Below are 23,429 nucleotides of genomic sequence, written 5' to 3'. Positions count from 1 at the left end.
AGAGGAAGTGGAATCTTAAAAGTGGATAAATGACCAGGACCAGATAGGTTGTTCCCCTGGCATATTGATGGTCAGTGAGGAAATAACAGATGATCTGGGGATTATTTTCCAATCTTCACTAGACACAGGTGAGATATTGGAGGACTGGAGGAATGCAAATGTGGTTCCATGTTTGTAAAGGAAATATCAAACAATTGTAGGCCAATTAGTCTTATTTTAGTGGTGGGCAAATTGTTGGAATCGGTCCTGAGAGATCATATAAACTGTCACTTAGAAAGGCATGGACTAGTCAGGGATAGTCAACATAGCTTTGTGAAGGGATGGTTATATCTTACAAATTTGATTGAATTCTTTGAGGAAGTGACATGGAGGATCAACGAGGGTAGTGCAATGGATGGTGTCTACATCGAATTTAGTAAGGCATTTGACAAGGTAGGCCCAGTTAAAAAAACTAAAAGCCCAAGGGATACACGGTAATGTGTCAAATTGGATCATTGGCTGAGAAACAGAAAACAAAGGCTAATGGTTGATGGCTGCCCTTGTGAATAGACAGCTGTTTCAAGTGGTGTTCCTCAGGGCTTAGTGTTGGGAAACCTGATGTTTGATTTCTACACTAAGATTTGGATTTGAGGGGCACAATTTGGAAATTTGCAGCTTGTACAAAAATTGGCCATGTCATGGATAGAAAAGAGCTGTAAGCTCCAAAATGATAAGATTGGTTGTTGGAGTGGACAGGAAAGTGGCTGATGGAGTTCAACTCTAATAAATGTGAGGTAATACATTTAGGAAGGTCAAATAGTAAAACGCAATACATAATAAATGGGAATATACTGAGAGGGAAGAGGTCATTAAAGGTAGCAGTACAGGTAGGAAAGATTATAAAGAAGATATATGGAATGTTCTCCTTCATTGGCAGAGATATGGAATGCAAAAAAGGGATATAATGATGAAATTGTATAAAACACTGGTGAGGCCACAACCAGAACATAGAACATAGAACAATACAGCGCAGAACAGGCCCTTCGGCCCTCGATGTTGCGCTATCCTGTGAACTATTCTCAACTCATCCCCCTGCACTATCCCCCTACACTATCCCAAAATCATCCATGTGCTTATCTAAGGATTGTTTAAATCTCCCTAATGTGGCTGAGTTGACTACATTAGCAGGTAGTGTATTCCACGCCCTTACCACTCTCTGTGTAAAGAACCTGCCTCTGACATCTGTCTTAAATCTATCACCCCTCAAATTGTAGTTATGCCCCCTCGTACATGCTGATGTCATCACCTGAGGAAAAAGACCTTCACTGTCTACCCTATCTAATCCTCGGATCATCTTGTATGTCTCTATCAAATCCCCTCTTAGCCTTCTTCTTACCAATGAGAACAGGTTCAAGTCTCTCAGCCTTTCCTCATAAGACCTTCCCTCCAGACCAGGCAACATCCTGGTAAATCTCCTCTGCACCTTTTCCAATGCTTCCACATCCTTCCAGAAATATGGGGACCAGAACTGTACACAACATTCCAAGTGTGGCCACACCAGCATTTTGTACAGTTGCAGCATGATACTGCGGCTCCGGAACTCAATCCCTCTATGAATGAAACCAACACACCATATGCTTTCTTAACAGCACTATCCACCTGGTTGGCAACTTTCAAGGATCTATGTAAAGGACTCCAGGATCCCTCTGCACATCCATACTACCACGAATCTTTCCATTGACCCAGTACTCTGCCTTCCTATTATTCTTTCCAAAGTGCATCACCTCACTGAAATATTATGTACAGTTCTAGTCACCACAGTATAGGAAGGACATAAGTACACTGAAGAGAGTGCAGAGAAGATTGACTGGAATGTTGCGGGGGCTGGAGTGTATAGTGATGAGGAGAGATTGGGGTTGTTTTCCTTGGAGTAGAGACGGCAGGAGGGTGACGTGATGAGGTGTACAACATTGTGAGGGGTAGAGATAGAGTAGACAGGAGGAACCTGTTTCCCTTGGCAGAGATTTCAAAAACCAGAATCAAACTGGGTGGCTGAAAGTTTAGGGGGGGTATGGGGAATAACTTCATTATGCAGTAGATGGTGGGTGTATGGAATTCACTGCCTGAGTTGGTGGTGGAGGCAGAGACCCGAAACTCTTTGAAAATGTACCTGGATCTGCACCTTAAGTGCTGTAAGCTGCAGGGGTATTGGCAATGTGCAGGAAAATGGGATGCCTTTGGGGGCATGGAAAGATGGGCCAAAGGGCCCTTTTCTGGGCTAAATCATTCCTATAGTTCTCAGAGGAGAGTTAATATCTAAACTGATCAAGTATAAACCTCCTGTTTATATGAGATTGAATTGGTCAAACTGTGACACTTTTTCTTTATTTTTCATCGACCTCTTCACAAAGGACAGAATTGTGCAAATCTTCCATCCGCAGACATCTACAAATATCCTTCCCATTCCTTCCTCACCTGTCTTCCACCTGGCCGTGATTCTATGGGTTTGACAGAAGACTGGGGAAGCTTGCCCACCTTGACTGAGGCTCTTAGGCAGACAGTTAGTGGCCAGTTAAGAGTGCTGTCTGTCAGAGTGTAACTTTGAGGCTGGTGGGAAGGAGGATTTCAGTTGTGGGGGTGGGGGGCTTTTGATGGGGGAGGGTATAGTGGTGGAGGGAACCGAGCATTGTTACCTATTTGGGTATCGGGGTGGGGGTGGAAGTTTGCCTGTCTCTCTCTCACACACACGCACATGCACTCTTTCCTGATTGGGAAATCTCATCTAAAGTCTTCTCAAACATAACCCCTGTTGTCGGTTCCCTTAAGAGAATTCATCTTTATGGACTCCATGTGCAATGTACACACAATGTTGCGACTCAGTCTCCTCCAGTTTGCATGCTGCACACATAGAAATCATTTGGTTTGCTATAGTTTCTGCTTCGTAGTTTATAATGTGCAGCTGTACAGGACATTGGTTAGGCCACTGATGGAATATTGTGTGCAATTCTGGTCTCCTTCTCACTGGAAAGATGTTGTGAAACTTGAAAGGTTTCAGAAAAGATTTACAAGGATGTTGCCAGGGTTGGAGGATTTGAGCTATAGAGAGAGGCTGAACAGGCTAGTGCTGTTTTCCCTGGAATGTCAGAGCTGAGGGGTGACCTTATAGAGGTTTATAAAATCATGAGGGGCATGGATAGGGTAAACAGACAAAGTCTTATCCCTGGGGAAGGGGAGTCCAGAACTAGAGGGCTTAGGTTTAAGGTGAGAGACCTAAGGGGCAACTTTTTCACGCAGAGGATGGTACGTGTATGGAACGAGCTGCCAGAGGATGTGGTGGAGGCTGGTACAATTGCAACATTTAAAAGGCATCTGGATAGGTATATAAAGAGGAAGTGTTTGGAGGGATATGGGGTGGGTGCTGGCAGGTGGTAATAGATTGGAAAAGTTGGACTGAAGGGTCTGTTTCAATGCTGTATGTCTTAATGACTTTATACTTTGACAAAAAATAAACTAACTCATGGAATTAATCAACCACCGATGAACTGGTTATCATTACATTATTATGACAATTCTCATCCTCTAGCTCCTTTCCCCCACTGAGGCTTCGTTTCCGAGCTACATCACGTATCCTGTACCAATTTCCAGGGTTCCTGGCAGATCTTTCTGTGGGATTTGGTGTTGTCCCAGCAAAGGCCTCTATTACCTGTGTCTCTGCTGGTTGTAGAGAGCTGCCAGTTTATATAGTTGACGAGAATTTCCAAGATGGGACTTCCTCCCAATAAGGGCAGCAGTCTCTCATCCAGCTAAGTAATGCTCCATGGCTGTCCGGAGTGGGGCTGCACCTCCTACTGACGTTTGCTGGTAGCAGGGTGGAAAACACTGCCCTATGAAAAATTCTGTCTCCAGTCTTCAGGCAAGGTGGCTTGAAATGGGAAATGTCCTGACTCAACTGGTATGCCTTAGCAAAAAATGCCCCAGTTACCCAATGTCCCAAGACTTTTGCTCTGGGTAAAGGAGAAATGGGGTGTGGGTGGTGCGCTTAATGTGACATGGGATGCAGTTAAACCTGCTATCTCCGGATACAGCTAAGCAGACGCAGGATGGTATAAATTCAGTGGACTCGCATAAGTTTAGATTTCAAAAAGTGATATTGAGTCAGTCATGTATTGTAGTGATATATATTCCCAGGATTGAGAATTCCAAATTAAATGGGCTAGACCACTCGCCACCACCATGCAGCCCTCATATTGTTATGTCAACTCAAAGTTAACCCACTCCTCCACCTACTCTTGAGGTCCATCATACCCCTTTGTGCCAAAGCAATTCTGACCCATTCAGCATCCATGAGTCTTGTGGAGATGAAAAATATTTTCTAAAAATCCAATTAAGTTCTCAGTATACAGACCTGATGATGGAAAACGAGTCTCCCCTTCATGCAAACCAGAGTTTTTGAATCTGATCTAGCGGTACAGGTACATAGTTCCTTGAAAGTTGTGACACAGGTAGACAGGTAGACAGAAGGTGTGTGGCACGCTTGCCTTCATTGGTCAGTACATTGAGTGCAGAAATTGTGACATCATGTACAGGATATTGGTGAGGCCACTTTTGGAGTACTGTGTATAATTCTGGTCACCCTTGTACAGGAAGGATGTTATTAAATTGGAACGAGTGCAGAAATGATTGATAAATATGTTATTGTGACTGGAGGATTTGGGTTATAAGGAGAGGCTTGATAGACTGAGTCTTTTTTTCATGGAGCATATGAGGCTGAGGGGCGACCTTTTAGAGATTTATAAAATCAAGAAAGCATGGAAAAGGTGAATAACCAAGGCCTTTTCCCTAGGGTAGGGGAGGCCAAAACTGGATAGCAAAGGTTTAATATGAAAGGGGAAAGAAACTTTTAAAAGGGACCTGAGGGGCAACTTTTTCACTCAGAGAGTGGTGTGCATATGGAACGAACTGCCAGACAGATGGTAGAGGTGTGTACAGTTACAACATTTAAAAAGACATTCTGACATGTATATAGGTAGGAAAGGTTGTGAGGAATACGGGCCAAACACAGGCAAACGTGATTAGCTCAGTTTAGAAAACCTGATTGGCATGAATGAGTTGGACCAAAGGATCTGTTTCTGTGCTGTATGACTCTATGATTAATCTTTTATAAAAAACAAACTTCTATTTAAGTAACTAATCCCTTAATATCTGCTCTAAGCTGTCAATCAAACAATGATTGTAGATTCCATGCTGGGAAAGTTGTAGTATTTGAAACTCAGTGAAGCATTCATGATGAATTGCATTTTGGAAAATTTCAACAAATATCTCTATTGAAACTGCTCCAACAGATGCTACCCCAGCTAAAATAGTTCAGCAGAGTGTTTGTATAAAAAAAGTCACTGACACTGAGCTAGTTTTTTTCTCTTGCGGTTTAAAGAGAAGGGATTTTGAAAAAAATATTTCTGATCAAGACAGATCAGACCACCCTTAGAAAGCATTTACGAAACGCCAACCAATTTCTCTCTTGGTCTATGATTCAGACTTTTGCAAGAGCCAAACTGGAGTCTGTTGAAACCCAGCACTAAGTTCAAATGATCAAACTGATTTGGAGGTTTCCTGCTTGTGTGAATTCCACAATGCATCCTTCCTCCTCCTTACAAAATTGGGATTGGCTCAGTGTGGGGGCAGGGCATCAGTGAATCAAGAAATCTTCCCATCTCCATGGAAATTAAGCTGTTTGAATCAGGCACTGAGTGAATTTGAATCCATGAGTTTTTCTTTGTGGCTGAGCTCAAAGCTGATACTCAGACAGGCTATCAGGATGGTAAGAGTGGGAAATGAAAGTTGTTGTCAATTTGCAACAGAACAAGTGCCATCAGGGCATATCACTGGAGCTGACTATTTCTTCTCTGACACAGACTAACCATTACTTAATGCCTGAAATGCCCCTCAATTTGAACATTAGAACAAGGTTCCATAAGGCAATAGTCCAAATGTGTTTTGCAAGTAATAGTGGGTTTATGCCATTTTCTCAGAAGCTATACCAGGGGCACCTCATTGGAATTTCAGAGACAAGCTCTTTGAGGGATACTCCTTAGAACACAGACTGGTGTCCAATCAGAGTCCATGACAAAAACTCCCATTCCTACTCAAATGAAGCCAACAATAGTTAAAGACAGCTGTGACCACTAGAGTCACAGAGTCATAGAGATGTACAATACGTAAACAGACCCTTCGATCTAACTCGTCCATACCGACCAGATATCCCAACCCAATCTAGTCCCAACTGCCAGCAGCCAGCCCATATCCCTCCAAACCCTTCCTATTCATATACCCATCCAGGTGCCTTTTAAATGTTTCAATTGTACCAGCCTCCACCACTTCCTCTGGCAGCCCATTTTATACACACACCACTGTCTGTGGGAAAAAGTTGCCCCTTAGCTCTCTTTTATATCTTTCCCCTCTCACCATAAACCTATAATCTCTAGTTCTGGACTCCCCAACCCCAGGGAAAATACCTTGTCAGTTTGTCCTATCTATGCCCTTCATGATCTATGAGGTCACCCCTCAGCTTCTGACGCTCCAGGAAAACAGCCCCAGCCTATTCAACCTCTCCTTATAGCTCAAATCCTCCAACCTTGGGAACATCCTTGTAAATCTTTTCTCTATCCTTTCAAGTTTCACAACATCTTTGCGATAGAAAGGAGATCAGAATTGCAATATTCCAACAGTGGCCTAACCAATATCCTGTACAGCCGCAATGTGATCTCCCAACTCCTGTACTCAATACTCTGAACAATAAAGGAACTAATGGGAACAGATCCATTCACCATCATGGCAACCATACCCACACTCTCTCATGTTGGTTTTTCTCACTTACATTCCCTCTCCATCAAGAATACTCACTGGTTCCAGGTCGGGCATCTGAAACATCCACTAGAGGGCCAGTGGCCTGCGAGACTGAGTGGTAATGGACAGTGTGTGTGGCTGTTAGCGATTTCTGTTTCACAGCCTCTCCAAAGTCCGAATCCGTCAGTAGCACAGTAGATCGGTCGTCTGTAACACAGCAGGTGTACACTGTTCACAAATCAGTCTTTCAACAGATTTTCATCCAAAAGAGATATTAAAATGAAAGGTGGCATGCAGTTTGATGCAATCATGAGAGGCTTTATTGCTTCAAAGTGGAGTTTCTGTTGAGTTCAGTTCCTGCACTGCTCCAATCTGAAGGTTCTCTCATTTCTATGATTCTGAGCAAGGAAACAGAAAGAACTTGCAATAGTTAAATGTGCCTCTGCCATCTCAGCAAAACACTGCAGCCTCAAACATTGTGAAGTTAAGTTACTGTTGAAATGAAAGGGTAAAAGGCAACCAACTAGAACAGCAAGTGTTCACAGAAAGCCATGGATTAAATTACTAGGTTTTCTACCCTAAAGATGTTGACTGTTGAACACCATGGAGAACTTGCCTGTTTTTGTTTTGCAACTCTTAGCAATAGTTTGTGGAGCACACAGGGCCTTGTTTTCATGTCTCATCATAAAGATGGCACCGTTGACAGTGCACCACTCTATTCAGCAGGGTACTGGAGTCACCCTCGATTATGGGGTTTAAGTCTTTGGAAGGGGGCATAAACCCACAACCTCCTGATTCAGAGGTGAGGCTGAGGACAAGGAGATTAGTGTAACATAGTTCAAGTTAAGGACTAACTAAGCACCAGCTCCAGTATGAGGGATTAAATGGCCTCCTTCTGTGCTATAACTCATATGGCTCTCTCCTCTCACACTGGGTATGTGCATATGCAATTCCACTTCCTTTCTGGTTATTACTGGCCCTTTAACCTCTGTTTATCCCAAAACTTCATAGCAGTTTCAGCTTTATCAAAGTGATCTTTTCATTCTCCATGACAAGTCACAGTTAGCTATTTGTGCATATTTCTTTTCATTATATGTCTATACATTGTAATGTAAACACACACATACACACATATAGATAAGTGCTCTTTCATCATTGCATGGTCAATCAGAATCCGAAGTGGTGCTAAAAGACAGGAATAAATCGCTATCATGCACTGATGCAATTCAGTGGTCATTTCAAAGTCATTAATCCTGTCCTTGTTATTATATAAATATATTTTATGTAATCATTTACAGGTAAATACACAAGATAGAGCGGATTTAAGAAGCAAGGAATTTGACTTGTCTGAGCTTCTTGACAATCCTGGCAGAGGAACAGACTGAGGTGCTCTAGCCCCACTGCTGGCCAGTCAATGTAACTTCAGTGTGATTATATTGAGGGCTACTTTCCATTGTCATATGTTGACATAATCATTTTATATTAGAAAAAAGTTGACAAGGCATTTCGATATCATGTGATTACTATGTGGCAACTTCTGCTGGGAAGCACAACTGTGTAGGAATTGAACAAAGTTACAATACTTTTTTTAATATCCACCATGAAAGGTTATCTTGGCAATGCTGACTGTCTAATATTATTAATGAAGATTGACCACTTGAACAAAGTATCGGAAAGCTGTCATTGCCATATGTAACCAACTATAACTAGAAAAAAGTTTGTACCTTTAAGTGTTATAAATCATAGAATCCCAGCAATGTGAAAGCGGGCCATTTGGTCCATTGACTCCAAAAAGCATCCCCCTCAGACTCATCCCCTACCCTATCACCCTGCATTTCCCATGACTAATCCATTCATCCCTGGATACTATGGGCAATTTTGCATGGCCAATCCACCTAACCTGTATATCTTTGGACTGTAGGACGAAACCCATACAAACCACAGGGAGAATGTGCAAACTCCACACAGTCACCCAAGGGTGGAATCAAACCCAGGTCCCTCACACTGTACGGCAGCAGTGTTAACCACTGAGCTACCATGAAAATGTACAAGCTGTACAATCATAGGGCACAGAAGGAGCCCAAGCGACCCATTGTACTACTGATGTTGCTTGTTTAAAAGAGCTTTCTAATGAGTCCCACTCCTCTTTTGTGACAAATCTGCAAAGTTTCCTTTTCAAGTATGTGTCCAATTGCCTTTTGAAGGTTATTATTGCATTCAGAATGGTTATTACGTGCCTCCCTGTGTGTTGTAAATTACTCTGTGACTCCATGAATCTCTTCCCAATATTCTTTCAGGCAGTGAAGTGCAGATTCATTAAAAAAAATCTCTTCTTCACTATCTTATTTTTAAATTTGTAATTATTTTACTTTTCCAGTTGATCTTAAATCTTTGACATCTGCTTGCTGACTCTTGTGTCATTGGAAACAATCTCTCCTTAATTATCCTATTAAGATCCTTTATAATTCTGAACACCTCTATTAAATCTCCTTACAACTTACACTTAGAAGAACAACAACAGTTCCTCTACTCTCCTCAACAGAATGAAGCCCAATGGTATAATTCACAGTTATGGGCAGGTTTGATAGATCAGGTAGTGGGAAACTGATAACGCTTGCAAAAGGATAAAGAACCAGTGGTCACAGATTTAAAGTGACTTGCAAACGATGCAAGCAAACCTTTTCCACACAGCAAATAGCTCCGTAGTGAATTCGCAACCTGAAAATGTAGGGGAGGACAGTTCAATTGAGGCATTCAACAGGGATTAGATGTTTACCTGGACAGAAGTAATGTGCAAGTGTATGGGGAATATGCATGGAATTGGTTGCAAGAAACGATGCTCATTTGAATAGCCGATGCAGACACAATGGGTTGAATGACCTCATGTGCTGTAATACTTCCGTGATTCTGTGAATTCTGGCAAATTTCCGCACTTTGCCCGAGCCCTTCAGAACCAAGGGCAGAATTTTTGGCTTCCTGAGGTGAAAAGCTTTGTGACAGGAAAAACATTTATTTCAGAGTGATGCTTCCAACCCTCCACCCCTACCCTGCCTTACGCCTCTGCCTGAATTAAGTTACCAAGACTACAGGGTTTGAGTTATGAGGAAAGGCTGGGTCTTTTTTCCCTGGAGCGTCGGAGGTCGAGGAGTGACCTTATAGAGGTTTATAAAATCATGAAGGGCATAGATAGCGTAAATAGCCAAGGTCTTCCTACCAGGGTGCAAGACTCCAAAACCACAGGGCATAGGTTTAAGGTGAGAGGGGTAAGATTTAAAAGGAACCTAAGAGATAATGTTTTCTCACGGAGGATGGTGTATTTATGAAACAAACTGTCAGCAGAAGCAGTAGAGGTGAGTACAATTACAACATTTAAAAGACATTTGGACAGGTATGTGGATATGGAAGGTTTAGGGGTATATGGGTGAAATAGCGGCAAATGGGAATAGTTCATTTTAGGAAAGTTGGTCAGCATGTGCAAGTTAGGCCAAAGAGTCTGTTTCTGTCCCATACGACTCTATGATTCTAAGTTCTGGGTGGGAAGGCTCCTGGTTGGTTTTCCTGCTCCATCAACTGAGTCTACTAATTGGTCAATTAAGGAACTACTTTAAGGGCCTCATCTCTCCAACACTGGGATTAGCCCAGCTACATGTGTTCATGTGCCATGCAACGCGTCCAAAGAAGAACCCGTGTTGGTCACCTGTCAGCCAATTAAGGGGAGGGGTATCCTGACACTCAAAGCTTGATTAAAGGACTGAACATAGGACAGGAAGCTGCTCTACCCCTTCAATCTCTTTCTCTCTACATCCCTCCACTGCCAAGAAGCCGTGCAGCACTCTTACCAGCTCTCCATCCAGCTGGCAAGACTCCCTAGCTCCTGTGCCTCAACAAGATTCTGCCTCCAAGAAAAGGAAACATTATTGTCCCTCAAGCTGCAGGATGAATTTTTGTTATATCCAGGTTAATGGTCAAAGAGGCAATTAATTTAGGAATTAAATGATATCATTTTACAAATGTTTGGAGAGTATTGAGATGGTGAATTTCATACCGATTGTTTCCATGGTATCCCTCTCTTCTATCAGAAGCTGTGCTCGAGGGATATCGATGTGCATTCTCAGTGTCTGCTGCTGTTTATTCAGGGTATCAGATGTCCTTGTGTTTTTACTTGGAAGAGATAGAAAGAAAACCACATATAACCTAATATCTGTGCCTTAAGCAAGTTCTGGTAATAGCCATGACGTCTGAGGTCTTCCACATAATGACATTATTGTAACCATTTCATTTCAAAAGCTTCTTGTTTTTATTGTTTAGTTCTTCATTAGTTTGTGACCCTGTTTAAAACAAGTGCACCATAATTTGAATTAGAATCCCTACAATGTGGAAACAGGCCCTTTGGCCCAACAAATCCACATCACCCCCTCGAAGAATATCCCACCCAAACCCATTACCCTACGTTTCCCCTGACTAATGCACCTAACCTATACATCCCTGAACACTGTGGATAATTTAGTATGGCCAATTCACCTAATCTGCACACCTTTGGACCATGGGAAAAAACCAGAACAAATTTATATTCAGAACCACATCGAAGACAAATAATCCTTTCATAGCGTCTTTGAATAGTCAAACAAATAGTGAACTCGGAATCCATTGATAACATAACTGTAGCTCCTTAAATTCAGCCAAACATTTTCAGTGATTCAGGGGTGACATCTGTGGAAATGTCAACAGAGATCTATGGAAATTGTCTGACCAGCTGGAACGTTCCTGTTAATCTGATAGTTTCCTTCTGATTGACGGTCAGGCAAAGCATGCAACAGGGTTTTTTTTTAAGAAAGCTCTCCAGTGACAACAGCAGTATCGAGAGTGTAGTGCTGGAAAAGCACAGCTGGTCAGGCAGCATCTGAGGAGCAGGAGAATCAACGTTTCAGGCATAAGCCCTTCATCAGGAACGACAACTGTAGTCTTTTCTTTTCATTTTAAAGATGGTATTATTGAAAGAAGTTTCAGATCTTGACAGTTATAAAGACATTCTCCACCCTTCAAGAAAATTTATGCACTTCTGCCAACTTGTGACAGCCACATTGCAAATGAGGATCCTTCAAACAGGCAAAATGGGGTCTGTTTGTGCACAGCATGAAATTCAGATTTCTTTTCTGAGTTGGGGTTTCCCATTTTAGTTGTACCATGCACCTGCTGCCAAAAGCTGGATCTGTCAAACGTCACTTCTATCTCTGTATCCTTCCCACCATTTTTAAAGGTCTGTGGAGCATACGAAAATCTGACACTGAATTTCAGGAAACACGGACACAGATTAACTGCAACTGGGTGAAAAAGGAAACAGAACAGGCAATGCAACCAAAAGCAAACTTGACAGTGCTGTGCGAACCCTCCAAATACATTTCTGACATCTATAAGATTTTTTCAATTGCAGTCAATCACCAAATGTGGACAATAGACGATGCTGATTCATGAGAGTCTCTCCGAATTAGAGGAATGGTTTAGTTTACATTATCTACAGACACTCAACATTACCTCATCTTTAAATATTTATCCAAAATATGCCTCCTCTAACAGGCACAGGTCATCATAATCTTTAAACAAATGTGATTAGAAAAATTGCTTCCAAGATTTTTTTAACATGTTCGGTTCCTTGAGAATATTAGCCCATAACATGCTGTCGGCGTAGTAATGAGGCTAATAATGCTTACAATTACTTAAGCATAAATTCCTTAGGAACCTCAGACATGAGGCAAAGATAAGGACTGTAACTTTACTATTGCTGTCCAATTGCACTGTCCCACTGTTTGCTTGAGGAAAATGGCATCTCATTGCACAGCTCACCATTGAACTGTACTGAGCAGTGCTATCATGATACTCAAAGGCATTTACAAGTCAATCTGAAGTGACACAAAGAACTAGTGAACATCTCTGTATATTTAAACCCGACCGATCATCAGAGATTCTCTTAACAATGCATTAGAAGTCATTTGAGGGTCAGATTGCTCAGTTGGTTGGATGGCTGGTTTGCAATGCACAGTGCTGCCAACAGTGTGGGTTCACTTCTGATCGAGAAGCTTTCCTTCCCATTGTCTCCCCTTGCCTGAGGCATGGTGACCCTCAGGCTAAATCACCACAGTCGTCTCTCTCTCTCTCTCTCTCTGTCTCTCTCTCCAATGAGAGAGCAGCCCTATGGTCTGGTAAGATTGTAAGGACTTATTTCCAAAGAACCTCTTTGGTATTGAGTGGCAAAAATTTCTTCATGGTTTAATTGCTGTCTTATTTTACTCCTTTTCTCTCTCTGTCTCCTTCTTTCCCTCTCCTTGTTTCATTTCTGTGCCAGTTTTGACATTGAGTTCATCAACTCTAACTGATACTTTCCAAATCCAGTGGTTCGACAGCCCAGAAAGGCGAGGACAGCAGAAGCACATAACACTGCAAGTTACAAGTTCCCCTCCATGCCACACACCATTTTGACACAGGGCTATACCACTCATCCTTTCATGCCTAATGGTATTCAGATATATACTGATGCCACATAGACTGCAGCAGTTCAAAAAAGCAGCTCAGCATCAGCTCCCTGAAGGCAAATTAGCAATTGGCTGGCCTGCCAAATAATTCAAAGAATAAGTAAAACACTTCCTTCTCAATCTATGTTTCATCACTTGCATACTCTGATTAGCTAAATATTAACTTGCTCCATTGGTGTAAGTTCCAGATGTCCCCTTCCCTTTGACTCTGATTTTTATAGCTCATACTTCCAGCAAATTGCCATTGTTTCAGGTACAAACGGGGTGGAACAGGCATTCAATTCAACCTGTGGAGCAAAGGCTTCATCCAAAATATGTGAGCAACTTCTGACTGACCCACCGCAATGCCACATAAACAATCTGGGACTACTGATGCCCCATTTGAGGCCACTCCTGCCACCCATTGTTAAAGTCTTGGCCTTGCCAGGCAGCTCAATGTAGACACCAGTTGGTTTCCTATTCTCTGAGAAGTGGCCAGCTGCTGGAGTATGCTTGCTTGGTACCCATAACCCACCATTGGCTGGTCATAAGGCCCACATGTGACCCTGGCATATGCAAGTGGATGCAGTGACCATACTGCTGTCTGGTGTGACTTTGGAATAGTCACCAGTGATTTTTTTTTGTTTTCAACAGGGGCACAGAAATTCCAGATAGAACAGGTATCATCGTTGGCAGTCTGTAACATGAATGACATTGAATACTGAAAAATTGCAGTGCATTACCTCATCAACATCTCGGCCAGACTTTTGGCATCTGTAAGAAAAGGAGATATTCATTATCATGCCTGTCTCAAGCTGTTAAAAAGAAAGAACCTTGAGATGGCCCCATGCTGGCCTTGCTAAACCATGTGACAGTGTAACCTGGCAACAAAAACGCTCAGGGGAAAGTGAAGACTGCAGATGCTGGAGATCAGAGTCAAAAGTGTGGCTCTGGAAAAGCACATAAGGTCAGGCAGCATCCGAGGAGCAGGAGAGTTGACATTTCGAGCATAAGCTCTTCATCAAAAACACTCAAACAGGAGAAAAATGGTCAAGGCCAGTGACATCTTTAAATGATAGTCAGGGGAGAGTGTGGATCTAAGATTGTCCAAAGAGACTTTTTAAAGAGACTGTGACTAACGTATGAATTGCAAGGATTGAGGTGGGGTCCATTGCCTTTCGTCATTTCTATAAATGATTTGGATGTGAATATAGGAGGTATGGTTTGTAAGTTTGCAGATGACACCAATTTTAGTGGTGTGATGGACAGTGAAAAAGGTTATTTCAGAGTACAATGGGACCTTGATCATATGGGCCAATTGCAGATACAGATTATGTTACATAAATGTGAGGCATTGCATTTTGGTTTGGCAAACCAAGACAGGACTTGTACAGTTAATAGTAAGGCTCTGCACGTTTTACTGGATGAAGAGACTTAAAGAGTGCAGGTGCAAGTAGAGTTGCAGGTAGACAGAGTGATGAAGATGACATTTGACATGCTTGCTTCCATTGGTCAGTGCATTCAGTGTAGGAACTGGGATGTCATGTTTTGTCTGTACAGGACATTGGTGAGGCCACTTCTACAATACAGTGTTCAATTCGGGTCTTCCTGCTACAGGAAAGATGCTGTTAAACTTGACAATGTTCAGAAAATATTTACCAGGAAGTTGCTAGGTCTGGAGAGTTTAAGCGACAGAGAGAAACTGAATAGGCTGAGGCTTTTGTCCTTGGAGGATTGGAGGCTGAGGGCGACCTTATAGATGTTTCTAAAATCATGAGGAGCATTGATAGGGTAAATAGACAAGGTATTTTCCCCAGGGTAGAGATTTATGGTGAGAGGGGGAAGATTTTAAAAGGGCCTGAAAGGCAACTTTTTCATGTAGAGGGCAGTGTGTGTGTGTGAAAGGAGCTGCCAGAGGAAATGTTGGAGGCTGGTGCAATTACAACATTTAAAAGGCATCTGGATGGGTCCATAAATAAGAAGGATTCAGAGGGATACAAATGCTGGCAGATGGGACTAGATCAGTTTACGATATCTGATTGGCATGGATGAGTTGGAGAGAAGGGCCTGCTTCCGAGCTGTATAACTCTATGACTCTAGAAATGTGTCTAACCCCTCAGTCTTTTCAGGCGCTGCTCCCTCCGTCGCCTTCGAACAATCAGAAGCAGAGCAAACAGCAGCAGGGCAGCCAGCAGAATGCATGAGATGGTCACCAGCATCTTCAGTTCTTCATTGGTTGCCATTCCTTCCTCGGTCTGGACCACTGATTTAATCAGTGGTGGGATTGTACCTGTGTGATCAAAGACACAATAAGATTTATTCACTGTGCCAATGTGATACAAGGTAGAATACCTTTTTCAAACATAAGGATAAGTTCTGATCAGAAATTATTCCACTCACTCACCATTTCACCACACCATCGATGTACCAAAGTGCTTAAATCAATGGGGGGTGGGGGTGGAAGGTACTCAGAACAAGGTAGGGTCATGACCTTAAAAGTTAAGCTCAGTCACTGAGAGGGATAAGCAGAATCTTGTTAAGGCAGCAAGGAAACAGCTAGACTGTTTTTCCAGAGAAAGTCCACCAAATTCAACGCTAATCAGGCAGTGGAAGGCCAGCTTAGATTCTTGTCTGGAATCAAGACCCCAAGAAGAAGGCCCAGCCAGTTAGAGTTGCTGGCCTCCGGTTGCCACTTTTAGTGACTCCTTAGCCCTGTCATTTTGCCAAAAGGAATTGCAGTGAAAGAGAGATCAAGAAACAGCAAACTATTTCTCAAAATCTTTCTGGTTGGGCTCAGAATCTTATACCACCCACAAACTGGACAATGTGACATCCCTCTGAAAATCTTATAGACCGGCTGCATCTATCTAAAGCTCTGTTCCTTGTTGTTACACCTGGAGCCGTTTTTCTTTGCAAATTGTTCTTTGTTAAAAGTTCAAGACTTACACATGGGTCCAGTTGCTGTTAGTTTAAATTACTATTTCAATGACACCTCTTCATAAACCCTTGGTGCGTACAAAACACAGTTGTATCCTTCTCACCACCATGAAATATCATACAGATGACCTCCAGAGATGTCAAAAATGGCTCCTAATGCTGCCCGCAATCCCCACACAATGAATAGCCAGAAGATCATTGAGGTAGAAATTCCCATTGGATGTTGTTCCTAAATAAGCGATAGCAAAACAATATTGAAATCAATGGAATAGAATACTGGGCAGTGCATAATAGAAGCTGCCAATTCCCTGGTGCCTATTTTGCATTACCAATAAGACACATTTATACCCTAATTATCTTTGAGAATTTATCTTTCCAGGAATTTCTAGATAGCATATGCTAGGATCACATATGTGATGATAAAGCACTGGCAGCATATTCTCAACTTTTTACTATACTTCATATTTTCATATCATTAAATAATGTAAAATATTCTTGCAAATGAAGACAAACCTCTGATACATGAGAGAGTGTCTCACATAATGAGATGAATGGGCCTTAATTGTCTACAGACTGGATTACAATGTATTTTCAAGTACAAAGTCTCATGCTCAGTCCTTAAGGAGCGTTGTAAGTGCTGTTGACAGTTAAGATGGTTTAGTTTCATTTCTAGTCACCATAGTAACACAAGCTAATTAACAGTATTTAAGTTCTGGGTACAGATTAAAGAAATTTTGTAATCAAAAGGACTTGAAAAGCTGAGCTCAAATCCTTTATTTCCATTGCTAAACGTTGATCATTTGAAGAACCGTGTTCCTGCAGATTGACACTTACTGCATTTCTTATTTTCATTTTAATAAATGCTGCTTGCATAAGACCTATAAGATGTGCCTTTGACCTATAAATGACTAGATATGCTGCTGCTTTGCAATTTAAACAGGATATTTTATGTCTGATATTTTATGATTGTCACTGACTGATACGATCTTCTAAGGCATCAGTCACACTTGAAAACCATCTAAGCATTAACCTTAGTAGAGGTTGACTCATGCTCTCCAGCATCTTGGTGTAAAGTGACAAATATAACAACAGTACCCTCTTGCAACCAGAACCAGAAATTCTTACCTTTCACACTTTTTCAATCATGCTGAAAGTGGATTAGTTAAACACAAAAACCTGATCTGAATCAATGAGCTATTTGATTTCCCACTTGGGTGAACGCACAGAGTAGTGATGGAGCTGTGGGAGGTATTCAAGGACGAGATAGCGGGGGCTCAGAACAAATACATTCCTGCAAAGAAATCGTGTGACAATCCTAAATCAGCCCCCACTCCCTGAATGTCAGGAAGCATACAGGGCAGGATGAGGCAATAAAGGGAGGCTGTTATTAGATACCAAGGACTAAACAATATTGGCAAGTAAAATCAAGGATATGTTTTAAAGAATCAGAGAATATCTAAGGAAAACGTAGAGATTAAAAGGGTAAATTATTTTATCCATTCCTGGACGTGGGTGCAAGTCAGCCAACATTTTTCCTGGAGAAGCTTTAGGGGTACTGACAGTGCTGTTAGGAAGGGAGCTCCAGGACTTTGACTGAGTAGAGGTTGGATTTGTTCAGGGTCAGTTTGTATTTTTTGAGTTGGCTATGACTAATGAGTGTAGCATGTCTTAATTGGTCCATGTGGCTTCCAGGAAGGTTTTGACAAGGCTCCACATTTGCACACTGGAAAGATTCAAGCTCATGAAGTCCAAGGAAATTAAAAATTGAGATCAGTAGCAGGAAGTGAAGTCAATCCTCTGCATTCCATAATGTCAACATGTGCTTTTGTGACTGAAAGGGTGTGTTTCTTGGGGTTTTGCAAGGATCAGTTGCTTGGTACCTTCCTCTTCATGAATTTTATATATATATATCAATTAATTATAGGTTTAAATATAGGGCGATGATTATGAAATTTTTAAATGATATAAAAATTGACAGGATGATTGATAGAGAACAGAAAGCTGTGGACTACAGAATAAGCAAGGTTACTCACTCTCCCTTAAAACTCGGAGTAAGACAATAGTAATTGAGAAGGGTATATCAACAGAGTTATGAGAGCTCTGACAACAGTTAATCCCAATCCTCATTCTCAACACAACAGAGCGGACAGAGTTGAAATCTTGTCCCCGTATGCAATGGAAACCTAAAATTCTGATTTTAAAAAAAAATCATTTAATGATATGAGCATCGCTGACTAGGCCAGCATTTACCACTCAATCCCAATTGCCCAGAGGGCAGCTAAGAGTCAAACACATTGCTGCAGGTCTGCTGTCACATGTAGGCCAGACCAAATAAGGACTGTAGCTTCCTTCCTTAAAGGATATTCATGAACCAGTGAAATAACTGCGAGATAACTATAATTGCCCTGTAAAATACAGAAATAATACAGTGGCTGTGTAATGTATGCCACTTTCTATTACCCTGCGAGTTAAGTATGGCATACTCATGCTTGGCGATATCTAATGGCATTGTTTCTACTCGGTAATGCTTACAAAGTAGAGGAGCGAGATTTCTTGGTGTCGTGTTCAGTTGTTTTGTGTTTGTGTCTCGTACCCGATCTATGTTCATTGTGTTTATCTGGTTAGGCTTGGGTGTTTCCTTAGGGGTAAAGTTGACAGTAAGTATTAGAAATTGATGTTTTGTGATAGTAGAGATATTTTGAAATTCTTGGAAATAAACTTATATACTGAAATACTGCTGTTATCACTGCATTGCTCTGCGATAGATAAAATAGACTGCTCTTGGGACTGGTCTTGCTTTGCCATAAATGCAGTGCAGCAGGGAGTACTGCATCTTTGTCAAGGCCATAGTGATGAAGGAAGCAAGGTTCAGAGGGAATTCCTGGCTATGTTGTGTTATTGTTCTGTAACATATAAGGCTGTACTCATGACACTAACATTTATATGGCACAATCTAGATAGATTGTCTCAGCAAATCCCTACGAGTCTAATCTTTTTGAGGTTACAACACAATTCAAGTTGTTAGAGTCTTATCAAACCATAGGGCTGGTCTCTCATTAGAGAAAGATGATTGGTAGTGATTTAACCTGAGAGCCACCATACCTCAGGTAAGGTTGAGAAGGAGAGTCCACAGCTGGTGCAGGAATTGAACCCACAATATTGGCATCATAGTGCTTTGCAAACTAACCATCCAGCCAACAGAGCTAAACCAACTTCCACCACACTACTAGGACAGTGGCAACATACTCAAATCAAATGTTTATGCAGTGCCAAAAGGAACAGATTTCTGGCCCTGTGCAGTGAAGAATCTGTGTCAACAATAGCGCTACTGCCAAGACTTCTAATGGTAATAAAAATGATCCGTTGCAAATAAAAAAGAAAACAATGTTGTCAGAGAGCATTCTGGCTAGAACCCAAAACAGTTTAGATATTATAATAAATACTTCTCTTTCACGCCTAACAGCACATGAGGCAAACCATTTCTTTCTCTAGTTTTACAAATAGTCAGTTGTGTTCTGGGTTATTTCCATAATGAATTGCCTTTATTAAATCCAAATAGGGAAACAAATCACATTCAATGGGTTTGAAGACAGTCAACACCAAGTTCCCATTGGAAAGGTTTACCCTGAATGTTTTCCCTCCACTGCCATCTAGACTGGGGCTCAAACCGATAACTTCCCTCAAAAATCACTGGCAATGGAAACATTTGCAAAATTGAGCTTGATGAATATATGTTGGGGATGGCTTTCAAGGGATATTGATGAAAGGCAGTGATGTGAAGTTGAAGACTCCTTCTATTTAACTCGTAAACTGACCTCAGGATGAAGGATGATGTCTTTTCATTCAGGTATTGTGGATGCTTAGGTGATTAAACAGTCCAATATGAGATGCACACTCCTTGCCCCAGCGGGTGTTTCCCATCGTTGGGGTGTATGGGATGTGTGGATCTTTGCACCCCCCTTTTTGCTCTACTTCCAGCTGGGCTTGTCAAAGGTCCACAAAATGGTTGGCATCTTTGCGTTTTGGACTTCCCCTAGCATGCTCCCATCCATCCAGGTGAGGGAGCTGAAGTTGAATATCTAAGCCAAGGTTGTTTCCTCACTCTGTTTCCGTATTTCAGTGTGGATGCCATCTCAGCTGTCGGGTGGCCTTTGCAATCCCATGTTGCGCTGAAGTTGCGGTGAAGGGTAACATGATGCAGGATGCACTGGACAGCACTCACATTGAGTGACTTGTGATTCAGGGGATCCTCAAATTGGCCCTCTTAGCAAATGCTGACTGTCTCTCTGTCCTTGATGAGCGCCCATCAAATACCAGCTCTCAGAGTGGTCGGTACTTGGGTGCAAAGGTCACAGATGATCTTGTGTGCACTGAAGACCCCATGCTGGCAGTAGCTATCAGCCAGCTTCTGTGATTCCTGAGTTCCTCCCACCCACTATCTGTTCTTTTCATCACAAGTTTATTTATTACACCTCAGCCTTCATTCATCTAAAGACTTGCTTTCTTTCCATCAATTATTGAGGAGGTTCTGTTTCAGGAATGGAGAAAGTGAGGTCTGCAGATGCTAGAGATCAGAGCTGGAAATGTGTTGCTGGAAAAGCGCAGCAGGTCAGGCAGCATCCAGGGAACAGGAGAATCGACGTTTCGGGCATAAGCCCTTCTTCCTGAAGAAGGGCTTATGCCCGAAACGTCGATTCTCCTGTTCCCTGGATGCTGCCTGACCTGCTGCGCTTTTCCAGCAACACATTTCCAGCTCTGTTTCAGGAATACCTTGTGCTTGTGAATAACAGTTCCTAGGTCTTTTCGTTGTTTTTGTCAAACCAATCTTGCTGTTTCCTGGCAGAGAAACCCAAAATCCCCTGTCAGGGGCTGTTTATGATGGATTTGAGGTCACTGGGGACACTCTGTGGTCCCTGTTCATTAAGTGTCACCAGATTGACTATGAGATATTGACTGAGGTAGGGCTTTGTCAGTGGAATGCTTAAGTCCTTCAACACTGAATTTCCTGTAGCAGCACTGTTGCTATCATGAGCTGTTTTTGTGTCAAGCTGTTGGAGATAGTTGACTGGATTAGTCAATGGACTGTTCAGCAGTTATTAGCTCTGTCACTTATTGGGTGATGCAAAATCCTTAGGACCTTTGTTCGGATGATGACATAGTCAGGCAGGTGCCAATCTCTGTAGCAAGAGAATTGCCGTGAGGTTTTGCATTTGTGTCTCTGGTGAATTAGGGCTGGACTATAATCTAGGCATTTTGCCAGAAGGTGGACTCCATTGGTAGTTATGTTTCCAATGCCTTCCTTTCTAATCACACCATTTTAGGGATCCTTTCCAAAACTCCCATTATTTTCATCAAAGCAAAATCAGTTTGTCTCCCTTTGGGATATGAGGCAATAATTGATCAAGATTGGGGTAGAATTTCTCTTTGGCCTTATACATTGCTTGTATGGGAGGGGGTGATAATTGTGATGCATTGCTTCTGGGCTACAGTGAGTTCAAGGGTCATGAGGCATTTGCTGATTCTATAGGAAATCTTGCAAAGATGGTCAATTAATTCCATTGGTTAAACCATGGAATTAGCATTATTCTTCAAATTTACCCCACCAAGAAGAGGGTAATTACCACTTTGATCTTTGAGCTGACCTTCTATTGTTTGTCAGGACTTTGGTTGAAACTTTATTGCTGGAACAGCACAGCAGGTCAGGCAGCATCCAGGGAACAGGAGATTCGACGTTTCGGGCACAGGCCCTTCTTCAGGAATCCTGTTTCCTGAAGAAGGGCCGGTGCCCGAAACGTCGAATCTCCTGTTCCCTGGATGCTGCCTGACCTGCTGTGCTGTTCCAGCAATAAAGTTTCAACTTTGATCTCCAGCATCTGCAGACCTCACTTTCTCCTCCTTTGTCAGGACTTTCTCAAGGCAATGATGTCAATGTCACAGTGCTGCCCAGTGATAGCCCAGTGATATTTGGGTCTACCATTACTAGGATTGTCCTTGAGGTTCCTGATGGCCCAGATCCCAAACCTCACTTTAACATCGTGGATGTCGTTCATACAAGGGATCTTTCATGTGGGTGCCTGTTTACACTGATCAGCACATGATTCTCATGGAGACAGGACTTTGTCCAATGGCAGGGATGAGCAAGACAATTGGAAAGCAGGTCTAGCTGCATGGAGTTAAAGTTAAAGTAGTGGTACCCTGGATTGATCACGATGGGTCCTCCAATACTGTCTGCAAGGGTCTTGGACACATTGATAGTCTACTATGTTCACCATAACCTGGCCTTCCAGCCAGGCTTTCAAAAAGGATGATGAGGCTCTGGAAAGAGACTCCTAATCAGAGGAGGAACTGGAGGTAAGAGATCGGAGGAAGGGGAGGTTGTGGGAAATGACAGTAAACATGATGAGATAGTCATCTCCTGCTACTCTCCTGGATGAGGACATCTGTCTTCTATATCACAACCTCTAGCAGCATATTCAAGTAAGTGCAAAGGGGAGAGTGTACCACACTGGGTGCTAGGTCTCTAACTCCCCTGGGATATCTCACTTCCCTCTGCTGTACTGGATGACTTTGACACACTTACCCACCCCTAGGGACAACTACCTGCTTCATTAATAGCTGCCACAGGGTGTCTCAGTGATACTGTATTCATCTGACATACTTGCAATCCTGCTCCTACTGAGCTTAAAAGGAAAGAATCTTTGTTGCAGTTGTTATGGATATGTTTGCCGAGCTGGGAAATTGGTTTGCAGATGCTTTGTCCCCTTTCTAGGTGACATGCTCAGCGCTGTCAAGCCTCCTGTAAAGCACTGCTGTACTGTGCCAGTTGGGATTTGTTTGGTTTCATTCCTGCTGCTTCCGGTTGCTGGTTCTTGAGGATATTTACTGTTTAATGACTTTATCCTGTGATAATCTTAACTTCAACCAATTTCCCATCAGATGCCAGTTTCCAGCACAAATCAAACCAAAAACAAACAGCAAATTGTTGGCTCTGAACCTTTCCTTGCTTGTTGCCCCTTGATCATAAATGCTGATTACATCAAAGAATGGGCTGTTACTTAATTTTAAGTAAAAACAATGACTGCAGATGCTGGAAACCAGATTTTGCCAATCAGATATTGCTCCCTCCTAATGTTAGTGGCCTAAACATTTGAGGTAGTTGTATTT

General features: G+C 42.2%; 1 protein-coding gene across 5 annotated transcripts in view; it reads right to left on the bottom strand.

Annotated features, from left to right (window-relative positions):
* The window catches only part of LOC122555394 (cell adhesion molecule DSCAM), a 706,376-nt gene that overhangs the window by 36,186 nt on the left and 646,761 nt on the right, over positions 1 to 23,429 (bottom strand). For 4 of the 5 annotated variants that reach the window (XM_087992496.1, XM_043701363.2, XM_087992497.1 and 1 more), the window contains 4 exons: positions 15,442 to 15,618; positions 14,072 to 14,102; positions 10,868 to 10,983; positions 6,880 to 7,029 (listed from right to left, as the gene is read on the bottom strand). In XM_087992496.1, the coding sequence (XP_087848622.1) occupies positions 6,880 to 7,029; positions 10,868 to 10,983; positions 14,072 to 14,102; positions 15,442 to 15,618 (474 nt within the window). The other variant, XM_043701364.2, reaches the window with a different exon arrangement.

This window comes from Chiloscyllium plagiosum, unplaced genomic scaffold (assembly GCF_037043375.1).
Source record: "Chiloscyllium plagiosum isolate Xiang-an unplaced genomic scaffold, Cpla_swu_hap1 HiC_scaffold_12, whole genome shotgun sequence".
NCBI lineage: Eukaryota > Metazoa > Chordata > Chondrichthyes > Orectolobiformes > Hemiscylliidae > Chiloscyllium > Chiloscyllium plagiosum.
This window is presented reverse-complemented; position numbering and strand designations above follow the sequence as displayed.